Source organism: Anas platyrhynchos, chromosome 16 (assembly GCF_047663525.1).
Source record: "Anas platyrhynchos isolate ZD024472 breed Pekin duck chromosome 16, IASCAAS_PekinDuck_T2T, whole genome shotgun sequence".
Lineage (NCBI taxonomy): Eukaryota > Metazoa > Chordata > Aves > Anseriformes > Anatidae > Anas > Anas platyrhynchos.
The window spans coordinates 1,688,103-1,714,691 of record NC_092602.1 but is presented as its reverse complement, the minus strand read 5'-3'; the positions used below and the strand labels follow the sequence as shown (position 1 = coordinate 1,714,691).

Below are 26,589 nucleotides of genomic sequence, written 5' to 3'. Positions count from 1 at the left end.
GAACAATTCTGATTAAAAAAGGAACAAAGGAGACAAGGCCTTATGGAGAGCATATCTGAACAGGGGAAATTTTGGGGGAAGGGCTGCAGGAGGGGTGCAGGGTGATCCCTTCTGCCTCAAATAAAGGACTGTTCATGCCACAAGTCACTCAGGCTCTGAAGTGGTGGGTACATTTCTGTTTGGTGAAAGCAAGCAAAGGGAACAAAGGATCTACAAGAAAACAAAACAAGTTCCCATCTAATAACTCGGTGAGGCACTCAGAACTTTCCATACAAGATAAAATGCCGTCCGTAGGATGTTTGCTGGGTATATGAAATTGCTGACAATCAAAGACACCCGAAGCCAAGCTTGGCATTCACACAGCCTCTTTGTGCTTGGAGTGTTTACTAAGCAGCAGACACACAGTACCACACTGTGCCTTTCCCACATGCTCCTGCACTCAAAATGCCCCAATGATTTTATTTCTTCTTTCTGAGTAATCACTTATTCCAAACCCATCAGCAGCAGGAGGCATAAAAACACAGGGCGAGCAGAATCCACCTTTCTCAGCCCCCTATCTGCTTACTGATCTTTACGTACGTTCACCATACAACTTTCTTCCCACCTTTTTGGGACACTGGAGGGGGGTGTGAAGGAAGGACAGGCTGTTCTCAAGCCACGATAAATGCTTACAGGCCACATTGAGATCAGTTAACTGAAAGGGGGATTTTCTGAGACTAGAAAAGGGGATGTAAGGAGCTACCAAACAAGTCTGTGAACAGACACCTAAATCCTACTTAAAATGTGCTTCACTTTAAAAAGCAGCATTGAACAAAGCCAGCAACAGGTAGTTTAATAAATATATAAATAAATACATCCTGTAATCTGTCATATGGAATCCCAAGCTTCAGATTATTGGAGGCTGGGAGGGCACTCAGAAATATCACTGCCATGCTGAATCCAGCCCTCAGTAACCCCAGAAGAGGTGCTAGAGCCCCGTGATAGCCCCCTGCATCTTCCTCCCCACGGGCTAAAGGGGAAGGCAAGGATCAACCCACCGAAGCAGAAGCAAGTGACATTTCTTTGTCTGAGGCTGCAGAAGACAGGGAAACACACTCAGCACAGACCCTGGCTACAGAACGCCATCACGTCTGCAGAGAATACACTTCTACTCCAGTTACCCTTCCAAAACAGTGACAAAAGTTGAAACAAAGACAAGATAATCGTTATGTTCCCATTCGAATCAAGTGGGCTGAAAACCTGGTATTCCTCAGCAGGTTGTGCAGGGCCCCTGGTGACAGCCGGAGGAGTCATCCTCCCTCCCACGCCTGCTATTAGGCTGTCAGCGTGGACGAGATGAGCAGGGGAGCGAGAGGGAACAGAAATTCGGTCGGTGAGTTCATCCACTACCTGCATGCTTGTGAGGATGCTGGAGGCTTCGCTGGCCCTGGGAGCTGTTTCCTTGTTGCAAGAAAAGGGCTGCTCCTTTCACCATGAAAAAGCTCTCGCTCAGGCTGCAAAACAAAACGACAGAGAAAGTCAAAGGAAAGGAAGGACCAGCAAAGTGCGGGCTCCAGGCTGTACGCCTGGGGAAGGAAGGGCTTCTCCTCGTTAAAACACTGTAGGATTTTGCCACCAGAAGCTGTTCCCAAAGGCTGAGCCTGCCACTTGCGAGGCATGGCTCCAGGATTATTCATGAAGCGTTGTGTCATTTTCTGACATTTTATTACTTGGCCATCGCAGGAGGTACTTGCCTGAGCTGTCAGGGACTGGAAATGACTTTTATCACTTGATAATCAAATTCTGCAACTTAAAAACAGGAGCGGGGAAGGCCTTTTACAGGCTTAGACCTGTGAAATGACTTCAGATCAGGTTCCGAGTCAACCAGTGCCTGCTAATTTCAGCTGTCAAAATTTCTCTAGAACGCAAAGACAAGAACGTGCAACCATCGATTGTCTGTAGGTTTACAGGGAAAGGGAGGGGAGACGAAACCCGTGCGGCTCAAGAGAAAGAACTGCACTGAAATTTCAGGAGGAAAAAGCAAGCGACACAATAGCAAAGGCTTTGCTCTGGCTGGATACAACCAGCTGGAGAAACGCTGCTGATAAGAAGGGAGGTCAGGATGTGTGCACACACAAACTGCATTTCCAGAGTCACCAGCAACACAGGGAACGCAGCTAACGAGAAGGCTGAACAAAACCAGCAGTTACAGTAAGACCCAGCACAAGCCTAATTACACGGTGCCGTAATGCCCTCCGAGCGTTTTAGAAACAGGCTTGGACATCAGTGGTAAAGTTAGCATTTCCCACAAGGCTGAAAATCAACATCGAGCAAGCTACCTTTTAGTTGCCACAGTAACTGCTTACCCGGCATTTCCTACCCCACTCAAAACACCAGGCAGCGACCGGCACAAGAGGCATTCCTGGTTACAAAGCCGAATTTTCTGCTGTCCTGCACTTCCAAACATAGATCGCCGTTAATTACGGCCCGCTATCAACTAAATATAAATGCCCCATGAGGAGCCTGTGCTGCCCGGGAGTTAGTTATGCTACAGAAAGCGATCCCCCAGGAGGTTCTGCTCCCAGCACTCGTCTGTTCTGTGATTATCTGGGGGCTTCGCCTCTAGAAGCGAGCACAAACGCTCTGATCTACTCCAGTGTTTTTGGGAGACAGACACCAATTTCACGCCTTTTCAGCTTCTGCTGAAAGTTCAGCTCTTCTCTCCTCTGAGAACAGAGCCAAGGTTCCCAGATTTTTCCACCGAATCAGGTTTAAATTTGAGATTTCCGTCCATCTTAAAAAGCAACCTAAAATTTTCGCCCAAGTTCCAGGCTCCCTAAGCTGTATATCAGATCAGTAAAGTGCCAGCATGACAATGGCACTAATTAAATCCAGTTTTCCTCCATTTACACTCCCGCAGCATCCTGGCACTCACCAGCAAGCCGTGCCCCACCGCCAGCCCCGCAGCCTGCTCGTGATCCCAAAGCCCGGCACGCACCAACGGCAAGAGCTGCTGCAGACAAGTATTGGTTCACTCCATCAGTGAGCCAGGAAGAGTCTTGTTTCCTTCTGCCCTCAGATCTAACAGGAAAGCGTTAATAAGAGGCCGGGAGTTACATACCAGCAGTGACACCACCACAATGTATAGGATATTCAGCCAGATAGCAGCCTCACGCATACTCAGCTGGTTTTTCAGCAAGAGGAAAGGAGCGGTCAGATAACGCACAAGGAAATCATTCACAGCATTTCTGTCTCGAGCGTTTTAGGAAATACTTTGCTGGGAAAAATGGAAAAAAAATATCCCCGAGGCTGTTCTTTGATCCCTGGGGAATACTGACGGAGACTGCTGCAGCAGGACGAAATGCGGACGAGACAGGGCTCCTGCCCCAAGGCAGCGGTAACGCCTGCTCCAGCAGTTCATCTGGCCTGACAGTCGCCTTCATTGCAGGCAGGAAATCTTCTACAGCAAAGCAGATTATTCCCAGTTGCAGGCAAGTGAGAAAGCTGTGCTGCAGGAGCAGAGAAAGCAGGGAAAAGACAATCCACACGGCGATTCTTTTTGCCCCCATGTATGTATCTGCATGGAAAGGAACTGGAAAGCAAAGCTAAAGAAACAACTGAGAACAAGATTTCTCTTCTAATTTAAATGTTGTCTCCTAAAACACATGCAAACCTTAAAAAAATGCAGCTTTCCTTAGGTCAGACTGCTCGGACTTCCCCAGCCCCACCTGCGCTCTCTGATTTTCCCTGATTTGCTCAGTTTTGGAGGGGACCAGCATGGGGCTGTGGGGAGAGGCAGCACACCCCAGTGCCTCGCTGCCAAGGCTGGGGTTTTGTTACCCGACACTGTCCCTTATCTCTGCTCCAGGAACACTTTACCACCCTCAGTCGCTTCACACAACTGCTCTAAAAGACAGCTAGCACAATAAAAGCGAGAAAAAGGCAAGACACGATACTCCAACCCAGTTTAAAAACAAAAAACAAAAACACTTTTAAATCCTGCAGTCCCAGTAAACATCTAAACTCCATATATTTTTTTAAAAATCTCCCAAAGAACAGAAAAAATACTACCATTAGAGAACACCCCCCGCGTTTGACCCCCAGCAGCAGTGATAAATGCCCAAGCAAGCAGCGTTTGTTAGCAGCATAAAAAGGAGGGGTTTATACATACTAATTTGGACTGGTTTTCTTTGAACAGCAGAAGCATTGTGCCGGCCCAAGAGTCAGACAGAAGTCAGTAAATTCGAAAAGATTCATAACTAGCCGTAAAGCTCACATCCTTTCGCTTCTAAGCCCATAAAAATCAGAAAAAGGAAAGAAAAGGTTGGTCGTGCATTCTGTGCGGAGCAGAGAAATCGCCTCTGTGGATGCTACCCAGGAACTGGATGACTTTTACGGAACACTGTGTCTTCCACTGATATCCTGGCTTGAAAAAGCACTTGTCCTAACATATCCTGATGAAAGAAGGCCATTCAGGAGGGGGAAAAAAACAGCTGAAGCTCGTCTAATCGCTTCCCTCCTACAGCCTGGTGTTGTTTGTTTGTTTCCTCCCGCACGCTCTGAGCGCGACGCAGCGCGCAGCAAAGGCGCAGCACAACAGCCGGGCACTCTGGAAGGTCCACGTTCACTTGGACGGGATGAAAAGCATCGTATTGACCGCTGCCTGAGTGTGGTTTACAATTAAAACCCCGCGTGGCAGCGCCGTAATGTATATATGACAAAGGAATTAGCTGCCAAGTTAAAATACTTCTTCACTTCGGGTGCATCTCGGTGCGCCGCGTTGCGGTGACTCGCACGGTGCCGAGCTCCTACCCAACAAGAAACCCTTTCAGGTGGCTCGGTATTTATCTGTCGGTGGCTGGCTATCACCGAATTCACTGAAGACTTGTTTCTTACACACCTCTGACTAGTTCCTTCTGCAGGCACAAACCACGATGACACGCTGGCGCTCCCCGAGCACCACCAGCCCTGTGGGAGGAAGAAGCAGCTCTCTGTTCTACCTTCACCCTGCCCCACTGGCATGCTCAACAAAAACCACCAATTCCCTGGATGCCCTTCCAGGAATCCCAAGCAGTGCAGTAACCCAGGAGCCCCTCTCAGCTCCCAAATAAATGCCAAGCCCAGGGGTTTCGTCGTGGCCTGGGACGCGGTCCTAACTCAGTGGGACCACACCAGCCCCTAAGGGGGGTAAAATCTTACTCTTACAGGCACCTGGGAGAGCCCCGTGTGAGCAGGGGGGTACTGACAGCGACATTTCTTTGCTGTCCATGAAGCAGAAGCACTTCTGCACCTGGAGCTGGGCAGGGAGAGGCCACAGCACTGCCAAGACACGGTCCAGCACCTCCTGACTTCACTGTCCCTCGCCCCATCCGCTGGCTCTGCGCTGCTCGGCTCTGGAAGGAAATATTTCTTCCCCTTTGGGAAAACTCCAGAAGAACGTGGCTGCAACACACATCAGTCACATTTCAAGTTGCTTAAGAACACAATAGGCAGCGCCTTTTAATCGTTTCAAAATGCCGCTCCCTGGGCCTGCAAAGGCAAACAAGCAGTCTGGTAAAAAAACTCTGGGATTCGGAACAAATCAGAGCTGCTCGAGTTACGGGACGGACAGACCGAGCTGGAAGCCAGTTGCCAGTTACAGAACGATTTTCCCGAAGCAGCTTGCTTTGCTGTTGTGGCTTAGGCTGTGGTATGTCCCAGGAATAAAACTTGTACGCCTCGGGTATTTGAGTTCCCTGCTTCAGTGGGGAATCTCACTTAATACGTAACCATCATCCCGCATTGCAGGATACCAGAAAGCACTCTGCTGGTGTATCTTATAGCTACTTAACTCGTTTCATCCCAAAATAAACATCCGTACACAGATGTTAGCGCAGAGAACACCACTTTCAGCGGGGAGACTCGGCCAAGCCTAGGGCTGATCCAGCAGCCTCTTACTACTCTGAGAATTAAAATATTTAACTCAGAAAGGCAGAACACGGGAACGGCGTGCTGCCCAGGCACCCTGCTGCTCCCCAAACTGCCCTGTGTGCGTGAAGCCTGAGCAGCTCATCCCATCCCCACACCTGCAACGACCCTTCCTATTCCTGGAGCTGTAATGAACTCGTTACCTTCGTGTTTGCTCTGTTGCAGCCAAGCTCTGTAACGGAGCCTTGCCTGTGCACAGGGCCACGCCACGCTCTCCTGCCACTAAATCTTTGTCAGATTAAGCTCCTTAATTTCCCCCTCATTCATGGAACAAAACGTGCATGCGGTGTGGGGGCAGAGGAGGTCATCCATCAGGGCTGAGCGGGAGCTCTCTGGGGACAGAGATTGCCTCTGGGCTCCTCTAACAACAGGCTCGGAGCAGCAGCGTTAGGGCAGGAACACCCTCCTGCCCCAGCACAATTAATTTGGGCATCCATCAGTGCACCCATCAGCACAACGGGCAGCAGCAGTCGTGCTCCTCACATGGCTCCTACGTGTTACACACATGGCAGGTCTCACAAAAGCCACCAAATTAAGAATGCTTCCTTTTGGCACAGCTTTTTGGGTAAGGGGGAGGAGAACTAATTCCCCTCACTGACATTTTCTGCTCAATTTGGAGAAAGCCCGGTGGCTCCAAGCAGTCGTGCAGGGACACGAAGCAGCCCCGAAGGCCCTGAGCACAGAACCGGGCCCGGCCCCAGGCTGCTCCCACAGTACAAGCATTAGGACAGGCCACAAACACTGAGGGCAACACGGAGCCATCCCAAAACAGCGAGATGAACTGAACTGAGACCCACACATCAGATGGAAGGGAAGATTTGGGGCGACACAGAGCAGGAAGACGAAGCGGCAGCCACACAACCCCTGCTTCCCAAGGCAGGGTGACACCCACAGCACGCTGGCTGCTGGCTTTGGCGTGACAGATAGCAGCCAGATAGCGCTTCCTGACCAAAAGGGGCCTTCGGAAGGGGTCTGAGCGACACCAAACAGCGCCGGGGAAAAATTCACTTCAAAAGCTGCTTGCTGAGGCGCTACTGTAAAACCTGAGAAACAGAACGGGAGCCTTCCGAGGCAGCAGCAGGTCCTTTCTCACGCTTTTAATAAAAGTACTTCGTGTCTTTTCAAATGGCCTTTGCTTCGTGTCACGTGGCAGTCACGGACAGGCCAGGGCCACAACAAGATGAGACAAAACACCACAGAGTCACCACAACCAGCATGGCCAATGGCACCGCCATGACAGCTCCACAGGGCCCAGGCCGAGCAGAGCACTCCCCGTACAGCAGGGCAGGGAAAGACCCAGCCTCAGCACACCAAACACAGCATTAAAACAAGGAACTACTATAGATGTGAGGAAGTTTTGTGATGTGTTCACAAACAGCCCTGTGGTGTGAGCTGGAGGTGCCCAGCACACCTCCGGACACCGGGGAGCGCTGCCAGCATCGTCACCTTGTGGTGTTCAACCTCTGCCAAGATCTCCCCAAAACACCTCGAGCTGAGGCAGCTGCCTTCAAGGGAACTTTTTGGAAATGTTTGTCTGCTGAAATACTCTTTTATCACAAAAAATGTGAGGCAGGAAAGCTCCTTCCACACTTGTGGCTACGTCAGTGTGCAGCTCAGTTGGGTCATGGAGTCCCTGCTCTCGGCCTTCCCGAGCTGAAGACAAATCACTCCAAGAATAAACCCAAACCATAAACTGTGAACCATGGCAAGGTCCAAAGCTCCTTCGGACACACAGGGAACATCTCTGTCACTGACAGCAGCTGGGGCACCAACGGGTCACCAGGGGGACCAGGGCAGCAGCCCCCATAGCTGGGGCAAGCACCTCCCCATCCATTTTGGGGACAGTGGGGCTGGCAGGAAGACCCAGCGGGTTCCCCCTCATGTTTCTAGCACTGCAGCAACAAAAAGGAGAGTCTGAGCATGTATTGTTTGGCTGCAAGGCGTGGGCCACATTCACGGCGCAAGAATGCTGAGAAGGGTTTGAGACACTGCAGGCCATTCACAGCGCCAGATACAAACTCTCCTCCGGCACAAAGAGGAAAAAGAAAAATGAAATCAATCATGAAGGCCACAAAAGCTAATTTCCTAGCATAAATAGACTGCTAATGATGTGCCTCCAGCCGCTGCTGCCCACCCTGTGCACGTAGGGCACTTCAGCTGCCTTCACCCCGGCCCCATGCAGATTCAAGGGGGACAGACGGTGGCTGTGGCACTCTGTAGGGTGCAGAAAGGGCCACGGACACCCCGGCTTCATCCCCACCCCGGCTCCATCTCGGCACATCAAGTGGCTGCGGTGCAGAGCGTGACCCGGATAAATTGGTGGAGCCGTGTCCAAGAGAAAGGGCAGGAAGAGGGAAGCAAACAAATTAGCAGGCTCGCTCCCCGTTCCAGCAGAGACTTGCGCAAAATAAGCGAGCAGAACAACTCCCAAAAGGCCGGGAAAGAGAAAATTCTAGGAATCCCTAGTACTTGATGGTGAAAGGCCAAATAAAATAAGAGATTGTTTCACAAGGAAACAAAATAAACCCTTTTTGCTCATCCCATTAATCGCAGAGTTCAAAAAGGCACGAGGCTGATCACAGCATCACGCAGCTATGCGATGGACTTGGAGCTAACGCTACAGATTGCAGCGAGCATTTCTGAGATTCCCACTGAAACATGATGTCATTTCTGCGATAGCCACGGCCAGATCCTCTACCAACCTCAGCCTGCCTGTCCAGCAGCAATAAAGAAACCTTTCTTCCACTCCTGGGAAAAGGCTTTTTGCTGGGACCCACGGGTGGCTGTGATTGCCCCCATGCGATGCCAGGGGAGACAGAAAACGGTGCAGGGAGGTGCAAGAGGAGCACCCAAAATATCCCAGCTGCTGTGGCTGGCGCATCCGAGGCAGAGCCTCCAGCTCCTCGGGGAGGAGCCGATCCTGCCCCCATCCGTCCTCATCCCCAGCCGAGCTGTCGGCACATCCACGGATCCTCCTGCATTCCTCCTGTCAGCTCATTGTTTTAATCCTTCAAACTATTTTATTAAGTCACCCTACTTCACCCACTCAGCAGCGTCGCCCGGAGACGGGCGAGAGAAACAAGTGGAAGCTCTCCAACGGCACCGCTGGAAAAGAAAAGGAAGGTGAATAACAGATTTGGGGATGAAGAACGCAGCTTCCAAACGCAGTGAGCAGAGGTCAGCCAGGACACAGGCAACAGGATGGGAAGCAGGGCTGAAAACTCTACAGACAACAGCGGCGCAGCAACCCAAAAAATAGCTTAGCCGCCGGGTTTCAGAATGACTCCAAAAAAGGCAGCGGAGACCAGGGAGTACTTGACACATTGGTAATGCGTAAAAATAAAATAAAATAAATCTCAGCGGATCACACGGGGTAAAAGCAGGTCAAGAAGTGCTAGCTCGATCCAGACACCCCCTCTAGTGTTTAGCTAGAGGGCAGCCAGCCTCCCCAGCTTCCCTGAGTGTGTGCAACCAGTACCCCACGATGAGGGGCACCCCTGGAGGACAAGGAGCACCCCAGAAAGCAAGGAGGCTGCTGGCCAGGGAGTAAGCTAGCTGCAGAAGGAAAAGGCTTGGTAAAACCTTAGGAGCATTTGTTTTTTATCCCTTCCCTCCAAACCTGGCCACCTTTTAAAATCATTGCACGGAGAAGCAGCCAGCCACAGCCCAAAAAGCTCTGCAGATGCCCACACGCAGGCACTGCGAGCAGCCCCCCAGGCAGCGGTCTGCGTGGGGATGGGAGTGTTGGAAGCGATGGCAGACAGGCAAACAAGCAACTTGGCAGCTTTACAGGAAACCTGAAGGGAGATTTTGTGCCATTCCCTGCCTTTCTGGATGCCTTGGCCACCTGAGGTTAAGCTCCAGAGGTTTTCTGCCCGGCTGTCAGCAGCACATCACCGTGCATCCCCCTGCAGCCTTCATTTCTGATTCTCGCAGCGTGGATTTCCTCGAGAAACATAGGTGAGCTGGTGTGGTTTTGGCAGCTTTGAAACTCAAGGACTAGCAGTTTCTGCCAAACAAACAAAAAGGGTGCACGGGAGGCTCAGCTGTGCCACCTGGAGCCCCCCAAACCTTCTGTCTGCCCTCTTAGTGTGGCAGGGGGAAGCTTGCAAGGTTTATACGCTGGTGTCCTGTGCACTTCACATCCTCCAAAAACATCTTAGGAGCACTTGTCAGGCTGGCCACAGCTCTGATTTGCATGAGAAATCCTTGACTCACAGATCTTGGCAACCCATTATCAAAGATGAAGGTATGTAAAAATCAAGAGGCATTTGGAACCAAAATATTTTTCTGACCCGGCTCTTTAACGCCTAAATAAACAGCAACCACGCTGGCCTTTTCCAGGAAAAAAAAAATAATAATAAAATCATTCAGCACAAAGCCAGTACCTTTGATAACAGGGCCAGTGGTATTTTTTCGCCTCGAACTGCTGAGGCTTTAGGAAAAAAAAAGGAAAAAGCTTTATATACAATTCCTAAAGGGTCTGATCACCACATCTGCAAGCTGGCAGGCCGGCTGCTGTTACCCCACCTCCAGCCAAGTCAGCTCATCGCGTTGCTCAACTTCAAGTCAGCAAGAGTTTCCTGGAAAGGCCAGGCCTTCAATGAGTGTCAAATAAGTGCAGGCTTCCTCAGCTCCCCGCTCTTTGAACGGCCCCGCACAACCCAGCGCACAAAGCGAGGGCCTAATTATATCTCCAGCGGCTTCCACGGCCACACCTAGCGGCCAGCAAGCGGCCGAGGGTCACCAGGCTGTGATTTTGCCTCCCCATTGTATGGAGCACGCTAAGGCAGGATGCTGCAGCCTCGCCAGGATGTGATTCAGCGTCCTGTTTTGAACACTCCATCAAGTCAGCAGCTTCTGCCATCTCCCACCACGGAGCGGGGAGGCAAGAGACGCAGCAGGGAGCGGGATCTGTCGAGGCCAAAACAAATTCTCCCCACAAATAAACCCTGAAGAAGGCTGCCCCAGCACCAAGGACCTCCCCAGCACCAAAACACGGCCACCAGCCGTTCGCTCAGTGCTGCCACCAGCGAAACACAAACAGAAATCCCTAAAAAAAATGTTAAAGGCTGAGGTAGGAGGAAGCATTTTTGTGCATGGCCATATAATCAAGCTGCAGCGGGACCTTGGTGCAGTGCAGTCCCATTTTGAAAGCAGCAGCTGAAAACCCTCGACTCTTACCACCAAAAGGTTTTAACACTGAAAAAAACAGAGCAGGAGGAAATAATGTCAGCTGTAGGCAGCAGATGGGAACCGGAGCAGAAAGGGGCTCGGGGACACAAAGTGATTTGGCGAGACGCAGAGGATGGCACTGGGAAGCAGGGGGAGACCCTGGGGTGTCCTGCACCCCCCGGCAGCACACCGGTGCTCCAGGCAGCTCCCTCCACGTGGAAACCACGAAAATTTGGCATTTTAGCATGACAGAAACCGTAAGGAAACTTAGACCAAAGAGGAGTAAAATGTGCAGCCAGTTCTAAAACTTGGAAGAAGTGGTTTGTGTCCCAGTGCTTCGGAGAGAAAAAAAAAATCAATAGCTCACATAACCAGATCCAACTCTGCAGCCCAGAATGAAAATCCTGGGATTTTTTGGAGTGAATGAAAATAATCTGTTCAGCAAGCGGATGGAGGAGCTATGCCGTAAGTGTGTAGTAGCACATTCATCCCGTACCAACGACGTGCAGATTGAGCTGGCAGCAAGCTGGGCTCTGCTTTCCAACACCCCTTCCTTTTTCTAAAACCATCGGGACACCTCTGAGGTTACAAAGCCGGGCCCTGAACCGCGGACCCCTGCACCCAGGGCACGTGTGACAAAGCACAGATGTCACCTAAGCCTCCAGCAAGCCTAGCCCAGGGGCTAAAAACTCAAATAACATCTCAGCCTGCTCCTGGGTTTATTTCGGAGGAGCCAACCTGAACCCTGAGCCGCTGCAGGAGCAGCAGGGTGAAGTTGAGCAATCCTGCCACCCCATGGGCACCGGGGAAAGTCTCCGGGATCCAGCCCGGAGCTGCTCAGCACGGAGGGGAGATGGGATCCATCCAGCCCCCGTGCCGAGGAGCTGCATTTACCATCTAAGCTGGGTCCGCATCCGTGCCACAGGTTTTATGCAGTCCTCGGCAGCGTTTTCTCCCCCCTGAGGACCGCGAAGGGTCAGCACAAAAGCCACCCTATTCTCTGGGCGTATCCAGCAATTAATTACCAGATTCTTATCTGGAAAATCGTGCATGGAAAGGAATCCTCGAGGGGCTCCTGGGACCTCAATACCTTACATCCACGTAGCAGCACTTTTCAGTGGCCAGGAGAAATAATAAGAACAAACCCCATGCAGCAGCAGTAGTGGCTTCGCTCTTATCTGGAGCAGGAAAATTGGAGTAGGAAGTAGCTACCAGAAGGGAACAAGCCCGCTGAAGCTCTGCTGTGTTATTTTTTTTTTATACGTTATCTCCCAAATTGTGGTTCACAGGTTAGAGGGTGAGCGCCGTCCGCAGCAGCTGGATTTGGAGTGGCCAACCCACACAGCTACTCGGCCCCGTTAGGTTTTTACGCTTTAAACACCGGTCCCAAACTTCAACCGATAAGGGCAGGGTCGTCCCCAGAGCTCAGCTCCTGCAGGGCCGGCCCCGCAATCCCCCCAGGCAGGCGTGCGTGGGCTCAGGGCTGAGCTGTGAGACAATTAACAGCAGTGGAAACATGCTTGGAGCCAACGAGCTCTGCTTACCTCACGTTTAATTTACGCTCCTCATCGCTGCCAGCCTCCAGCTGCGGGGAGAAAAGAAGGACACAGAGCAAGTTACACGCCGGTAGTTTCCACGGGATGAGTTAAATAAAGAAAAACCAAACCAAGGTGTGCTTTTTAAACCCACGGCAGCAGGGATGGGCTCGGGGTGGCCGTCCCCGGGCCAGACGTGCGGGCAGCAGCCGCTGCCGGGTGACAGAGGGGCTCACGGGGCTGGTAAGGCTCTTAGGGCATAATCCTGCAGCTGGTCCCGGCGCGCAGATCGCTGTGAAGATCGACCTGGACGTCACTGGGAGCACACGCACACATGCAAGCAGCGCCTGGCCCCAGCTGCTGGCACTTCGTGACTGCTTTGGGGTGTGTGGGGACAGCTCAAATGCCCCCCAGATGCAGCCACCAGCTGGGACCCTCACGGGCACCGTTTGCAAGCGCCCCGGGAGCTGGTTGATTTGGGACAGGGCCTTCAAATTTTTTGCATTTTCCTTAAAAGAGCCGAGCTTGATTTCCAAGAGAAGCACTTCCACCTAACCTCGCTTCCCAGCCACCTCCTGCAGCTTCTCGAGTAAATTCCCTAACAAAGAAAAACCCAAAATTGTGGCTAATTGCATCCAGAGCTCAAAGACAGCTCTCCTCTTTTGTCCCTGCGTAACCAGAGAGAGGAGAAAGGGCCAGGAGCATCCCTCAGAGGTCGCCAGGTTGCAGGGGGAACCCAGCACCTCAAGGATTGCTCTGAAAAGGGAAAAAACCTTCAGGGAAACTTGCAGCTCGCCGGACACCAGAGCCTCGTTAGCTCGGAGACACAGCCTGGGGGAGAGCTGGAGAACATTTTGTTATTTACTGCAGTTGCTGAAAGCCCACATCAAACAGGGTTACTTCTTTCCAGGTGGTTCTTGCAGGACTCAAAAATAAGCAAATAGCTTCACGCAAAACATTCAAGTTTTAAAGTTTTGAGTCAGTGTGCGTGTGCAGGGGCCGGGTTGTTCCTCACCCCTAGAAATCAAAATCTGGGAGGTCGCAGCTCGCAGGAGCGGCCCCGTTTGCGACCTGCCAGAACCAGCGGTGCCCAGCCAAAAAAAAACCCAAAAGGCAACCACACGGCCTGGATGTCAGACACCCGGGGGAAGAGAGAGAGAGACACAAATCCCATCTCAAACCACCGCAGCTGAGGGAGATCTGGAGGGACACACATACCATCATACCGGCCCTATTTTTAGGTTGTTTACACCGCGCGGCCGCAGCCCGGGCAGCACTCACGGCACCCCAAACCCCCAAGCCCATGGTCCCCCACAGCTCGGGCCAGGTCCCCGGCCTGTTTGTTTGGGTCCGTCACACAGCAACGGGCCGGAGAGCCAAGGTTTTATTTTTTATTTTTTTAAACAAACGCCGCCGTGAGATCACAACCATCTCACAACCATCGCCAGCTGAGATTCCGCAGCTGGGCCGGCCCCGACGCCGCCTCGGGTTCATCGTCCCGACTCGATTTCGAGCCCGCTGCCCCTCTCCTCGTTGCCAAAAAGCCCAGAATGATGAGCTCGGCACCACAGGCAGCATCGGGCTCTGCCCTTTGGGCTGAGCATCCCTCCCTGCCACCAGGTTTCCCCTCCGCTGCCTCCCGCAGCTCCCAGTTTGGGCAGCCCGGCCAGCAGCACCCCTCAGGGCTCCCTGACCCGAATTATCCACTCACCCCGCAGATAAAACACCCCTAAAAATTTACAGCCTGCCACGATAACACGGCAGCAAGCCCCTCGCAGAGCAGCAGCATCCATTTTATGAATTCCTTCAGCCTGGGAGAGAGGAGAGGCTGCAGCAGCTCGCTCGCAGTCAGCGGGAACATTTATCTGGTCACCGCTTTCCAATAAAAAAAAATAAATCTCCCGGTAATTATTCACGTAGGGTAACGACCCTGGAGAGCCTGTACCCGAATCCTTGTGTGATCAGAGAAGGTGAAGGGAGAGCTGGCACGGGCAGCAGCGTCCCACCACATTTGGGGCGATGCCACCCCATGGTCACCCTTCCAAAAATTGCTCCATCAGCCCCCGCACCCCACAACGCCTCCCGCGGGTACGGGACAGCTCGGGCTCCTGCCCCACCTGCACCAGTTAAACCCAGTCTCACGGCACTGGGGGCAACTGGGTGGCAGCCCAGCGGTGTCTGCAGCTGCGGGAAGGGCTGAGGATGAGGATGGGGAGGAAGGGATGGGGATGAGTCAGAGTCACTGCCTGGCAGCCCGCAGGCTCTCAGCCCTCAACCCCACAGCTTTTTGGGGGTCACGGTGACCTGGCGGGGCACAAATAGGGTCGTTTACCTGGCGGGGCAGCGAGGAAATAGCAGGGATAGGATCTGGAGAGAAACACCGGGCCTGTCTTTGGGGGTCACCCAAGAGTCGGGATAGGAAAACGAGAAGGAAGCGTGGGGAGGATGAGAACACAGCGGGTGTGTTCGGGCGGCACGTGGGGGCTGCGGGGAGCGATGGTGGCTACGAGGGATGGGGCAGGGACAGGGGTGAGTGGGGCTGCAGGGGGGTTGTGGGGGTACTGGGGTGATGGGGGAGCGCAGCAGAGCTGGGATGGATGGATGGGGAGCTGCAGGGTGCGGGCATGACAAGGCCTGTGGTGAAAATGGGGTGTGGGGATGGGGCACAGCGGGGATGGGAGATGCTATAGGGCAGAGCAGGGATGGGGCGCAGTGGGATGAGAGCTGCTATAGGGTGAAGCAGGAATGGGAGCTGCCATGGGGTGGAAGCAGGGACAGGGTGCAGCAGGGATGGGGCACAGTGGGGATGGGAGCTGCCATGGGGCAGAGTAAGGATGGGGCAAGGTGGGATGGGAGCTGCTATGGGGCAGAGCAGGGATGGGGTGCAGCGGGATGGGAGCTGTTATGGGGTACAGTGGGGATGGGAGCTGCTATAGGGCAGAGTAAGGATAGGGTGCAGTGGGATGGGAGCTGCTATGGGGTGAAGCATGGATGGGGCAAAGCAGGGACGGGAGCTGCTATGGGGTTGAGCAGGAATGGGGTACAGTGGGGATGGGAGCTGCTATGGGATGAAACAGGGATGGGGCACAGCAAGGACAGGAGCTGCTATGGGGTGAAGCAGGGATGGGGCACAGCAGGAATGGGAGCTGCTATGGGGCAAAGCAGGGCTGGGAACTGCTATGGGGTGAAGCACGGATGAGGCACAGCAGGGACAGGAGCTGCTATGGGGTTAAGAGCTGCTATGGGGCACAGCAGGGACAGGACACAGTGGGGCTGGGAGCTGCTATGGGGCAGAGCAGGGATAGGAGCTGCTATGGGGTTAAGAGCTGCTATGGGGTGCAGTGGGGATGGGGCACAGCGGGAATAGGAGCTGCTATGGGGCAGAGCAGGGCTGGGACACAGATGCCCCCTCCACACCCCCAGCCCCACACCCGGGGGGGGGCTCCCAGCCCCCAACCCCGCAGCCCCCCACCCGGGGCCGCCCCCTCCCGGTTCCCGGAGCCCTTCCCAGCCCCATCCCGGCCCCATCCCGGCCCCATCCCGGCTCACCTCGCTGGTGCTGGCCGAGGAAGCGGCGCTGGGGGTGGGGGAGCGCTGTAGGGTGACCAGCGCCATGGCGAAGGAGGAGGAGGCGGCGGGGCCCGGGTCCTGCCAGGCCCCAGCGGCTGCGCAGCCACGGCCACGGCTCCGGGCCCGGCCCCGGCCGCCGCTGCGCTGCGGGGAGGAGCCGGGAGGGGAGGGGAGGGGATGGGGAAGGAGGGAGGGGAAGGGGAGGGAAGGAGGGGAAGGGGAGGGGTGATGGTAATTAGAGGCCGGTGGGGGGTGCTGCGGGTGGAGGAGGGGGGAAGGGGGTCAGTGGGGGGCGGTCTGTGGTACTCGGGGATGGGAAGGAGAAAGGGAAAGGGATGGGGATGGGGATGGGGATGGGAAGGGATAAAGAAGGGAAAGCGATGGGGAAGGGGAGGGGAAGAGATGGGGAAGGGGAGGGGGAGAGATGGGGAAGGGGAGGGGGAGAGATGGGGAAGGGAAGGGGAGAGATGGGGAAGGGAAGGGGGAGAGATGGGGAAGGGAAAGGGAAGAAATGGGGAAGGGAAAAGGATAGGATGGGGAGGGGAAGGGCAGGGGAAGAGACAGGGATGGGGAAGGGATGGGATGGGGGAGGGAAGGGGAAGGGAAAGAATAGGGAAGGGAAAGGAAGGGGAAAGGATGGGGAGGGGAAGGGGAAAGGATGGGGAAGGGAAGAGGAAGAGACAGGGATGGGGAAGGGATGGGATGGGGAAGAGAAGGGGAAGGGGAAGAGATGGGGAGGGGAAGGGGAAAGGATGGGGAAGGGCAGGGGAAGAGACAGGGATGGGGAAGGGACGGGGAAGGGATGGGATGGGGAAGAAAAGGGGGAGGGAAGGGAAAGAATAGGGAAGGAAAAGGAAGGGGAAAGGATGCAGAAGGGAAGGGGAAGAAATGGGGTGGGGAAGGGAAGAGGAATGCAAAGAGAAGAAGGCCTGGAGGTCTCCTTGTTATGGGGTGTAGCAGTAGGCAAGGTGGAAAGACTTTAAACTAGAAGAGGGAAGACTTCGGTTAGACATAAGGGAGAAATTCATCGCTCAGGGGGCGGCGAGGCCCTGGTGTGGGCTGCCCGGAGGAGCTGGGGGTGCCCTGGCCAGGCTGGATGGGGCTGGGGGCTGTAAGGGGTCTGTAAGGTCCCCACCAGCCCATCCCACTCTGTGTGGCTGCTCCTGCTGGTGGCTGTTTGGGGTCCCCCCAGCACTCACACAACCACAGGACATCCTCCGGTGGTCCCAGCCACCCCAAGGAGGTGTCATGGGGGTGGGACGATGCTGGTGAAGCACCAGCAGGGCCCCGGCCACACGGGACAGCCGAAAGGAGCCCTTCGATAACCGGGCTGAGGAAAGTGTGAGGGGTCAGCGGAGCCAAAAGCAAGAGGCCGACAAGTAATAGGGTAATTAGTGTAAGAGGCTTTGCTGCTTGTATGCAAAGCCCTTAATAATTTAGGCCTTCAAATGGCTGCCTCTTCCCCTCTGCGACGCTGCGGAGAAAAGCAGGGAGGTGTGAGGGTGGCCTGGAGCTCGGGGTGGACGTCTCGATGAGGATCCAGCTCTTTTCTCAGCCCCCTTTTTGGGGACACTTTGGGGAGGAGGTGACGATGGGGCAGAGCCGGCGGCACCTGAGCTTCTCCCATGGGAGCGGGACCCTTGGGTGCTGCCTGCACCCACGGTGACCATCAAGAGCCGTTCAGGTGGCAGGGACGGAGCCCCACAGCGCTCACCCCATGGCAGGAGGGAGGGTGGCAGCCCCCAAAACGCTGCTTTGGGGCAGAAACGTGTGGGAACGCCGCTCTGCTAACAAAAAAGCATTAAAGGTGCCAGGTGCTTAAGCTGCATGAGCCCAGGGGCTTACAGCTCCTCGCCAGCCCCCCGACCCCATCCTTCTGCTCAGCCCAGATCCTGCCTGCCCGTGGCTCTCCCCTGCTTTTTTTGGGGACCGAATTCCCTCTGTTTGGGCCAGGCCATGCTGCACGGCCAAAATCCTGGGCCCTGTGCAGATCTGTTCCCGTCTCTTGTATCCTCACCACCTCCTTTGGAAAAGCTTCAGGCGGCTCTGCCCGAGCACCGCCTGCGCTCCCAGGGCCGCCTCAGCTGCTGCTCATTGTATCTGCACGGAAAAAAGCCTTTTTCAGCCCAGAAAATGAGAAGTGAAGCCTTCTGCCTTGGGCAGCACAGCCCCTGGGGTCTGTCTGGTGAGAGACAACGCTATTTTCTCCCTTACGACACAAAATTTGAGGCTGAAGCATCCCCTTCTCACAGATCCCGTGGCTGGGGCGTCCCGTCCCCCGTGTCCCCATCTGCCAGGCTCCCATTTTTTCCCATCCAAGCCTGCAATCACCATGGTGACACGTGGCAATGACGGCACTTTGCCACAGACCACGGTGACCCCAGAGGAGGGGCTGTGGGGCTGGCCTCTAGGGCCAGGGGGGCCTCCACCTCCCGGGGTCCCCACTGAAGACTTTGGCCCCATTTTGCCCAGTGCAGGGGGGTGGCTGCGAGCCCTTGGCACTCGGACCTTGGACTGGCTGTGCTGTAAACAAACCTTTCTGCTGAAAAAGCCTTTGAAAACTGCAGGGGCTGCCCGGGGCTGCTCGGCAGGTAAGTCGGTGAAAAATGGGGTGTTTCTGGGTTTTATTCACCAGCTCGTGCTGCGGGGCCGGGGTTAGCAGAGGCAGCCCCGATTCCCGTCCCCGGGACTCATCCCAGCCCAGGCACACTGCGCCACAGAGGTGCTTCCAGAAATAAAACCGTGCTCTAGAATTTATTAATCCTGCCCCATTTCACCCCCACTCCCTCGTGGCACCAGTCCTTGGCCGGTTTCTGTGTCCGTGGGGCTCCGTCCGTGCTGCAGGGCCGGGAAGCTCCTGTGAGGAGCTGTGAGGACCCCCAGCAATGGCCCCGGCCCCAGCACCACCTTTTGGGCTTTTTCCACCCCCATTTCACCACAGAGGGGCCGCAGCCATGCGCGTGGCCGTCATCGGGGCCGGGGTGATCGGCCTGTCCACCGCCTTGTGCATCCACGAGCGCTTCCAGCCCCTGGTGCCCTGCCTGCAGCTGGAGGTCTACGCCGATCGCTTCACGCCACACACCACCAGCGACGGGGCGGCGGGGCTGTGGCAGCCCTACCTGAGCGACCACGGCGAGCTGCAGGAGACGTGAGTCAGCTCACACAGCCCTCATCGTCCCCGATGTCCCTCCGGGGCCGTCCCCACCTCGTTGTTTCTCCCCTTTGTGGCTCGGTGGTGGCCCGGCTCTGTGGGGAGGTGGAGCCGGTGCTGCCATGTTTTCCCCACAGGCTGTGGAACAAGGAGACCTTCGACCACCTGCTGGGGTACCTCAGCTCGCCAGAGGCGAAGGAGATGGGGCTTTTCCTCATTTCGGGCTACAACTTATTTACACGGCCCATCCCGGTAAGGGACTGCCTTGTGACAAGGCTCTGCCTTGTGACACTTCACCTGGAACTCGGTGTTTTCTGGCTCCCTCAAGGCGATATTTGTCCCAAGGACAGGCTGGCAGAGCCTCGCTGCCCACAGCAGCGCTCGGGATGCCCTGAGACGGGGCTGGGCAGTGGGGACATCCCCCCCCAGACACTATTTTCCCTGCTGTGGTGGCACTGCCGGCTGGTTGAGGTTCCCTAATGACACGGGGCCTTTTCCCTTCCCACAGGACCCGTCCTGGAAGAACATTGTCCTGGGCTTCAGGAACTTGACACCGAAGGAGCTCGAACTCTTCCCTGGTTATAGGTATTTTCTGTCCCGTTTCCAGAGGGTCACTGGTGGGTTTTCCTCTGCCGGCCCCGTAGGGGAAATGAGCTGGGCTTGGTTGCAGCTGCTTCCCTTAAAATAGGTGGGAGTCCCTGCAACGAAAACAGCAGGGATGCAGGGAAACCATGCCAGATGGGGTTGAGCTGGGGGGAAAAAAATCAGCAGGAGGTGCTAACACTGTAAACTGGGGGAAAAATAGCACCGGTTTGTGTCCTGGGGATTCGAGTCCTGAGCATGGGGCAGGGGGTGGCCGCCCTGGGGAAGCTGCTGAGGGCTTTTATCACTTTCTGTCCTCGTTGCTTGCAGCTACGGCTGGTTCAACACGGCGCTGATGCTGGAGTGCAGGAGCTACCTGCCCTGGCTCTCCAACAGGTGAGTGCAGAATTGGTGCTGCCCTGGCGCTCTGCAGTCTGCCGAGCCAGCGGGTGCTCCAGGCCAGCAGGGAAACGAGCTAATGATAATTGGAGACCATCTAGGAACCACTGAGGAGACCACGGGTGCTTATTAGAAGGAGCAACAAGCCGTCCCGACTCCGGGCATCAATTACAGGCGCTAATTTGGAGGGTACGTTTGCTTTTATTTGCTGGCTACAGATGAACTTGCTCTTCCAGGCTGGCGCAGAGAGGAGTGAAGTTTTTCCACAAGAAGGTCGTCTCCTTCCAGGAGGTGAGCTGGGCATGGGGGCCGTGGCAGAGGAAGGGGGAGCACAGGGTGTGATGCTGGGAGGTATGGGGCAGGGATTTCTGCCCTGACCCAGCGCAGCAAGCATCTGGCTGGGGTACAGCGAGGAGCCATCAGGCAGGGGCAGGACTTCTTTGCCTTAATTGCAAGCGTTTTCCTTGCCTGTACCTGTGGGATCTCAGCAGGAGCCGTGCCAGGGAAGCCGTGCCCTGGATCTGCCCCTCGTGTTGGATCCTGCAGCGACCACTCGGTGTGGCCACGGTGCAGGAACCTGGAGTCCCCTGGGGTAGTACCCTCGGAAAGCATCGCTGCCTCGTGCTGCCCACCACACCGTGTCTGTCTTTTGGCAGATGTTTGCCCAGGGCGTGGATGTGGTCATCAACTGCACCGGGGTTCGTGCCGGGGAGCTGCAGCCAGACCCGGCCTTGCAGCCCGCCCGCGGGCAGGTCCTAAAGGTGAGGCTGTGCCTGCACCACATCCATCCCCCTGGCCGGGCGCCCCGCTCCCCCCTCACCTCCTGCCTTCCTCCCCCAGGTGCAGGCCCCGTGGGTGAAGCACTTCGTCATCACTCACGACATGGACTCGGGGATCTACAACTCGCCGTACGTCATCCCGGGGTAGGTGGCAGCGGCACAGTGCTTGGTCCTCGCAGAGCACCCACACCAGCGCGGCTCCCTGCTGGCATCTGCCCCGCAGAGCCCTCGTTACGGCAGCCCTACAAGATGATTTGAGCCGTATAAACCCGGCCTGGATTCGTACCTGGCCTGATGCTGCTATTATTTTATTTGCTGCGTGGGAGGAGAGCAGGAGGATGAGGGCACTCAAAAAAGGCTCAGGTTGCCCGCAGGGAAACTGCTCCAGCCTGGGGCATGAGGGAGCCCAGCTGCTCGGAGCAGACAGCTCCCCAGAGCCCTGCTTTCCCCATCCTCTGTCCCCTACCAAGGACCAAACCCATCCCAAAACTCCGTGAGTGGCAGTGCCCAGGCAGAGCCCAGCTCCCGGCACTTACCTTGCGCTGCCCGCCTGCCTCCCACCAGGGGCTTTCTTAGGGGAGCAGGGATCTCTGTGCGATGGCATCATACGCTCAGAGAGCTAAACTGCAGGCTGAATAAATACGTGTCTGCTGCCCATCCTGCCTGCTGCCCCCTGAGAGCGGCTTTGGCAGCAGAGAAGGGTTTTGAAGCTGTAACTCGAGTGCTGCGTTTCTGGTACCTCCTCTTGTGCTGCTGTGTCAGGGTTAGGCAGCGAGCCATTAGATAAATAGGGACTTTGAATGCTCGCAGCTCCCAAGCGAAGTATTCCAAGCTGATTGCTTATCACAGCCCCAGCTGCACGGCGATTCCTCTCCCCGGGTGCATTTTGCTGGCGCTGGCACCGCTGGGCACCGGGCTGGCTCCCAAAGGAAGCCGCCAGCTCCTGCATGCAGGCACGGGGATAGCGACAGGGCAAGGGGGAGAGGTTGTAAAGTAAAAGCGGGGAGATTTAGAGTAGATATAAGGAAGAAATTCCTCCCTCAGGGGGCGGCGGGGCCCTGGCGCAGGCTGCCACTTGTTCTGCCCAGGCATGGGCCCGTTGGGTGCTGATAGTGCTTAATGAACGACTCGGGCTAATTACCTGTGGCAAGGCAGCAGACACGCAGGCACCGCTCTCTCGCCTGCTTGGCACCAGGGTCTCTCAGGCAGGAGCACGCTGCAGGCTCGGGGCATGGCAGGACCCCAAAAATCACACCCACACCGAGTCCCTGCCTGCTGACCCCACCAGGAACCCCTGGGGACCCGTTCATTGCCTTGTGCTCTTGGTGCAGGAGTGAGTTCACGGTTTTGGGTGGGATATTCCAGCCAGGCAACTGGAACGAAGAGAACAGCGCCCAGGACCACAAAACCATCTGGGAGAGGTGCTGCAAGCTGCTGCCTTCGCTCCAGGTGGGTTCCCCCTAACCCAGCGCCGTGGCACCGGGCACGGGCGTTGAGGAAAAGCCCCCAAAATCTGGATCTTCCCATCAGCACTGCCCGCCTGCCTTCAGCAAGCCAGGGGAGCTGGCGGGGTTTCTGTAACCCTGTTGTGCTTCCAGCTGCCTAACGAGGAGGATTGCTGGGCAGGGGCTGACGGGCTTTTGGTTTCAGAAAGCAAAGATCGTGGAGGAGTGGAGCGGCTTGAGACCGGCGCGCCCCAGGGTCCGCCTGGAGAGGGAGACCCTCCGCCACGGGCACTCGCAGGCAGAGGTACCGTGCACAGCCCCCCAGTGCTGAACATCGTTAACCACGGTGCTAATTATGTGCTGATCACAGCACGACATCAGCACCCGCTCAGCCACGCTGTCCTGCCGTCGGTGGTCCTCGTGACACCTCCCCCTTGTAACGGGGAAATCCCTGGGCCCTTTTTATCTCTTTATTTATTTATTAAAGGGTTTTATGGGGAGAGTGGGCAGGGAGTGCTCCTGCCAAAGAAAAAGCTGCAGCTGGAGCTTCACAAATTCAGACACTAAAAAAGAGATGGGAGAAAAACGTGGAGGCGCCAAGCCCCCTGGCCCTGCTGCTCCCAGAACCACGAGGCACACGGGAGCCGTGCAGTGCTGGCGGTGTTTGTAGCGGTGTGATTTGATTTTCTGCTGGGAGCCTCTGCGTGCAGCACTTGTGCCTGGGAACACCACGTCTCCTTTAAAAAAAGGGCAGCACGAAAGGGATCGTGGTGAAGGCAGAGACACCCGTGGGGCTGTGGCTGCTGGGGGGCTGATAAATTCATCTCAGCACAGGTAAGGCCGGGTGTCTGCTTCAGGCACGAAGGCGATGCGCTGCTAATGTCTCTTTTTTAAGAGGAAGGAGACTGGGAATGGCTCAGTTCAGTGCCTGCCCCTGCACCCTCAGCTCAGCGCCTGCTGGTGCAGGACCGCATCGCTCCTTGGCGCTTCTGTCTGAGAGCCCAGCAGCAGAGCTGCAGAGGGAATCCCTGGTTTGATTGCCTGCATGTGTAGCTCTCCATAGCTTTGAAGAAGAGATTAAAGCTCCAAAGGGGATGGTGACTGCAAAATGTAATTAAATGTAGGGAAAATATATTCAGTTTTTAGCTGGAGAGGCTTGGGAAGAACTCGGTGTATTCAGGCAAAGCCCAGAGCATGGTTCAAAGCAGCGCCATGTGTGAATTAATTTACAGATCGCTCCGTTCCTGTATCAGCACATCATATCTCCACTGCCTTGGTGCAGGAGAGGTGTAGCTATCAATCCCAGCAGCGAGACGGGCTCCAGCTGAAGCAAAGTCATTTCCCTTGGCAGGAGCAGGCGCTGCGCAGGCACCAGCACCTCGTGCTCAGTCGGGATATTCCTGGGCATCACAGCGGCTCCAGGGGCTCCAGCACAGCCCTGACGCCTTCTCCTCTCCCCAGGTGATACACAACTACGGGCACGGCGGCTTCGGGATCACCATCCACTGGGGCTGCGCCATGGCAGCGGCCAGGCTGCTGGGGAGCATCCTGCAGGAGAAGCAGCTGGCCGGACCGCCCCAGTCCCACCTGTGAGTTGCTGCCCGCTCAGCCGGGATTAGCGTGACAGCAGTAGCTTAGAAATCACAGCAGAAAGATGCAAATAAGGTGGTGATGCACACGTGGGCTGCTCGACCCTCCTGCCAGCTTCGGCGCCGCTTCCCGGTGTCTCGTTTTCGGGCTGCTGCCAGTTCTGTCGCTGCCGTTAGCCAGATGGCTGAATTTCCTCCGCCGTGGCCTCGCACGCCCTACCTAAAGGAAGTGCTTTAAAATCTGGACTCGTTATCTGTGGCAAAGTGCACTTCTGTCCCGGGGATCAGTCTGCAAAGGGTTCGGCTGCAATCCCGGCAGTCCTGCCATCCAGGACGGGATCTGAATCCGAGCCGGTGCCACCCGAGGTCTTCACCGACTGCCCAGACACCCAGAGCCTAATTAGATTTGCAGGCTCCCCCCGGGAGACAAAAGCTCCTTAGTAGGAAGAAGCTGTGGAGCTCCCAGGGAAGTGACCACCGCTCCGAGGGCACGTGCTCCGGCTCCGCCAGCTTTCCTTAATGCCAGGACCGAGCACGGGTCCTACGGCACCTGGTTAGTGTAGCTGGCAACAGGCAGCAGCAGTGACCTAAAATGGGCTTTCCAGATGATGTTTTTAGTAACAAAAGCAACATGTTCCAGCCCCGCGTACTTGCCAGGTTCTATATATAGCAGGGAGCATACGCAAAATAGCCGCTCTTGGCCCTAAAACTCCCACGGGCGCTTCGGTTCCTCGTCTCCTTCGGCCGTGAGACGGGGCCGGAGCAGCAGCGCTGCAGCCGGGGGGGGGCTGGCATGGGGGACAGCTCTCCGAAGGGTCAGCCCCACCAGTTTTCCCGTGCCGGGTGCCTTTCTTGCTCTGAAGACTTCACAAAGAGAAAGGGTCGAGCAGCGTTAGCCTCAAACCCAAAGGCAGGCGGTGATCCTAAGCCCAGTGCCTGCCTTGCTCTGCTCTCCTCTGCAGCCCAGCCGGCTCCCTGCTCCTTTCTGCTGCAGCTCCTCTCCCCCTGGATGCCAGAAATAGCCTGGCTGGGGATGTACAAGGCAGTGAATGAGAGCGGCTGCCATGCAGTTGGGTTCACTTTGCCTCCTGGGGCCCTGGATTCTAAGCAGCCCATGGGAAGGGCTCGTTTTATGGCCGCAGCCCGGGCACTGCTGTGCTCTGCCGAAGGATCCAACTCCCGATGAGTTGCTTCAGGTTCCCCAAGGAGAAGAGCGGTGATGAGCACTCCGTGCTGCTGGGGTGGGTTGCACACAAGAGATCTGTGCCCTGTGGGTACAATCGGGACTCATCTCGGCACCACGGAGGTTGCTGTGCCCTGGGAGACCTTCCCGTGGCACAGTTTTCCTCCAAGCACCGTGCGACTGCCCGTGCTGCGCACTTTGCAAGTCAGAACGCCCTGAAAAGCTCTGCTGAGGGCAACACCTAACTACTTGTCCTCTTATTGACGCCGGTAGCTGATGCACCTCTGCAGCCTGTTAAAAAAACACAGACACAGGAGAAATAGGAGCCCCCGTGGTGTCCGGCCTCTCTGCCAGGAGGGTTTCCCACTCCACCTGGCAGCTCACCTGATAGATCGCAGCCACGTTTGGAGGGTGACAGTCCAGAAAAGGACAGTGATGGATGTGATAGAAAGGATAGATGACAATAGATGGAGAAAATTTACCCTTGATTAGTGTGAAACTTAACGGGCTGCGGTGCCTCTGCAGTAAAAGCCATTCAGTGCCATAGCATCCGCTCCATTTCATTCATTCCGAATTCGGGAGTTACACTCGGGAGGCAGGGGGGTAGCAGCAAGCCATAAGCAAGCTTGCAATAAGCTTTTGATTCCTCTGATCTTCGAGCCGTTAGGAGCAGCTGTCCTGCATGGGCCAGGAGACAAACCCGATCTTACACAGCCTCTCGGAAAACAAGCAGGAATGATTAGGTGTTTAATTTTATTTGCAGCCTAATTGTGCTTATTTGCTAAAAGGTCACAATTTAATGTGTGTGCACAATAAAGGTCATACTCAAACACCTCCTGTGTGATGCTTTCTCTTATTAATGACAGCACGGGTTGGGCCTCAAATGCTGATTTCATAGAAACACTTCAGCAGATCATCATTCCCTCTCCCCGGTGTTTAACTGCACATTTTTCCCAAATGTTTCATCCTGTGGAAGGAAAAGCCATCATTTCACTTTCTGAGTGGACATTTGAACCCGAAATACCCCGGTGTGAAGTGATGTGGTTGCCTGCACGTTGCTGCTGATAGCCCCCAGCCCGCTACGATCTCCCAGACCAGAACAGAAATATTTGGGACGCTCTCACTCGGCTCAGCTGATCGCTGTGTTTGGAGACCAGAGCCACAGGATGGGTGTTTTACGCTGCTGGAAGCCACAAATGAAACACGGTGGGGTAGAAGTCATGGAGATTTATGTC

At 55.5% G+C, this 26,589-nt stretch overlaps 2 protein-coding genes across 5 annotated transcripts in view; one reads left to right on the top strand and one right to left on the bottom strand.

The window, feature by feature from the left end:
* SSH1 (slingshot protein phosphatase 1) overlaps positions 1–16,397 on the bottom strand; it is a 29,957-nt gene extending 13,560 nt beyond the window's left edge. The window contains exons 1-3 of one of the 3 annotated variants that reach the window (XM_038187715.2): positions 16,206–16,397; positions 12,666–12,706; positions 1,390–1,493 (exon numbers count right to left, since the gene is read on the bottom strand). In XM_038187715.2, coding sequence (XP_038043643.2) covers positions 1,390–1,493; positions 12,666–12,706; positions 16,206–16,271 — 211 coding nt within the window. In that variant the 5' untranslated portion in view covers positions 16,272–16,397. Of the gene's footprint in view, positions 1–1,389; positions 1,494–2,914; positions 3,064–4,150; positions 6,406–12,665; positions 12,707–16,205 lie in introns of those variants that run through there. The other 2 variants (XM_072024377.1, XM_072024378.1) reach the window with 2 other exon arrangements.
* A 2,215-nt stretch (positions 16,398–18,612) lies between these two features.
* DAO (D-amino acid oxidase) lies at positions 18,613–26,186 on the top strand. 2 transcript variants are annotated; one of them, XM_038187323.2, is made up of 11 exons: positions 18,613–18,817; positions 19,168–19,374; positions 19,515–19,629; positions 19,886–19,962; positions 20,290–20,355; positions 20,595–20,649; positions 21,015–21,119; positions 21,199–21,281; positions 22,469–22,586; positions 22,788–22,886; positions 23,934–24,073. In XM_038187323.2, the coding sequence occupies exons 2-11, from the start codon at positions 19,181–19,183 to the stop codon at positions 24,045–24,047; spliced, it is 1,026 nt and encodes a 341-aa protein (XP_038043251.2). In that variant the 5' UTR covers positions 18,613–18,817; positions 19,168–19,180; the 3' UTR covers positions 24,048–24,073. The 2 variants fall into 2 exon arrangements, with proteins under 2 accessions (XP_038043251.2, XP_038043250.2); XM_038187322.2 differs by having other exon boundaries at positions 18,625–18,817; positions 24,044–26,186.
* Positions 26,187–26,589: the final 403 nt, after the last annotated feature.

Coding starts and splice junctions, on each gene's coding strand:
- DAO (XM_038187322.2), top strand. CDS start 19,181: ATGCGCGTGGCCGTCATCGGGGCCGGGGTGATCGGCCTGTCCACCGCC. Junction 19,630..19,885: donor TATTTACACGGCCCATCCCG/GTAAGGGACTGC, acceptor CCCTTCCCACAG/GACCCGTCCTGGAAGAACAT. Junction 22,587..22,787: donor AGCTGCTGCCTTCGCTCCAG/GTGGGTTCCCCC, acceptor TTTTGGTTTCAG/AAAGCAAAGATCGTGGAGGA.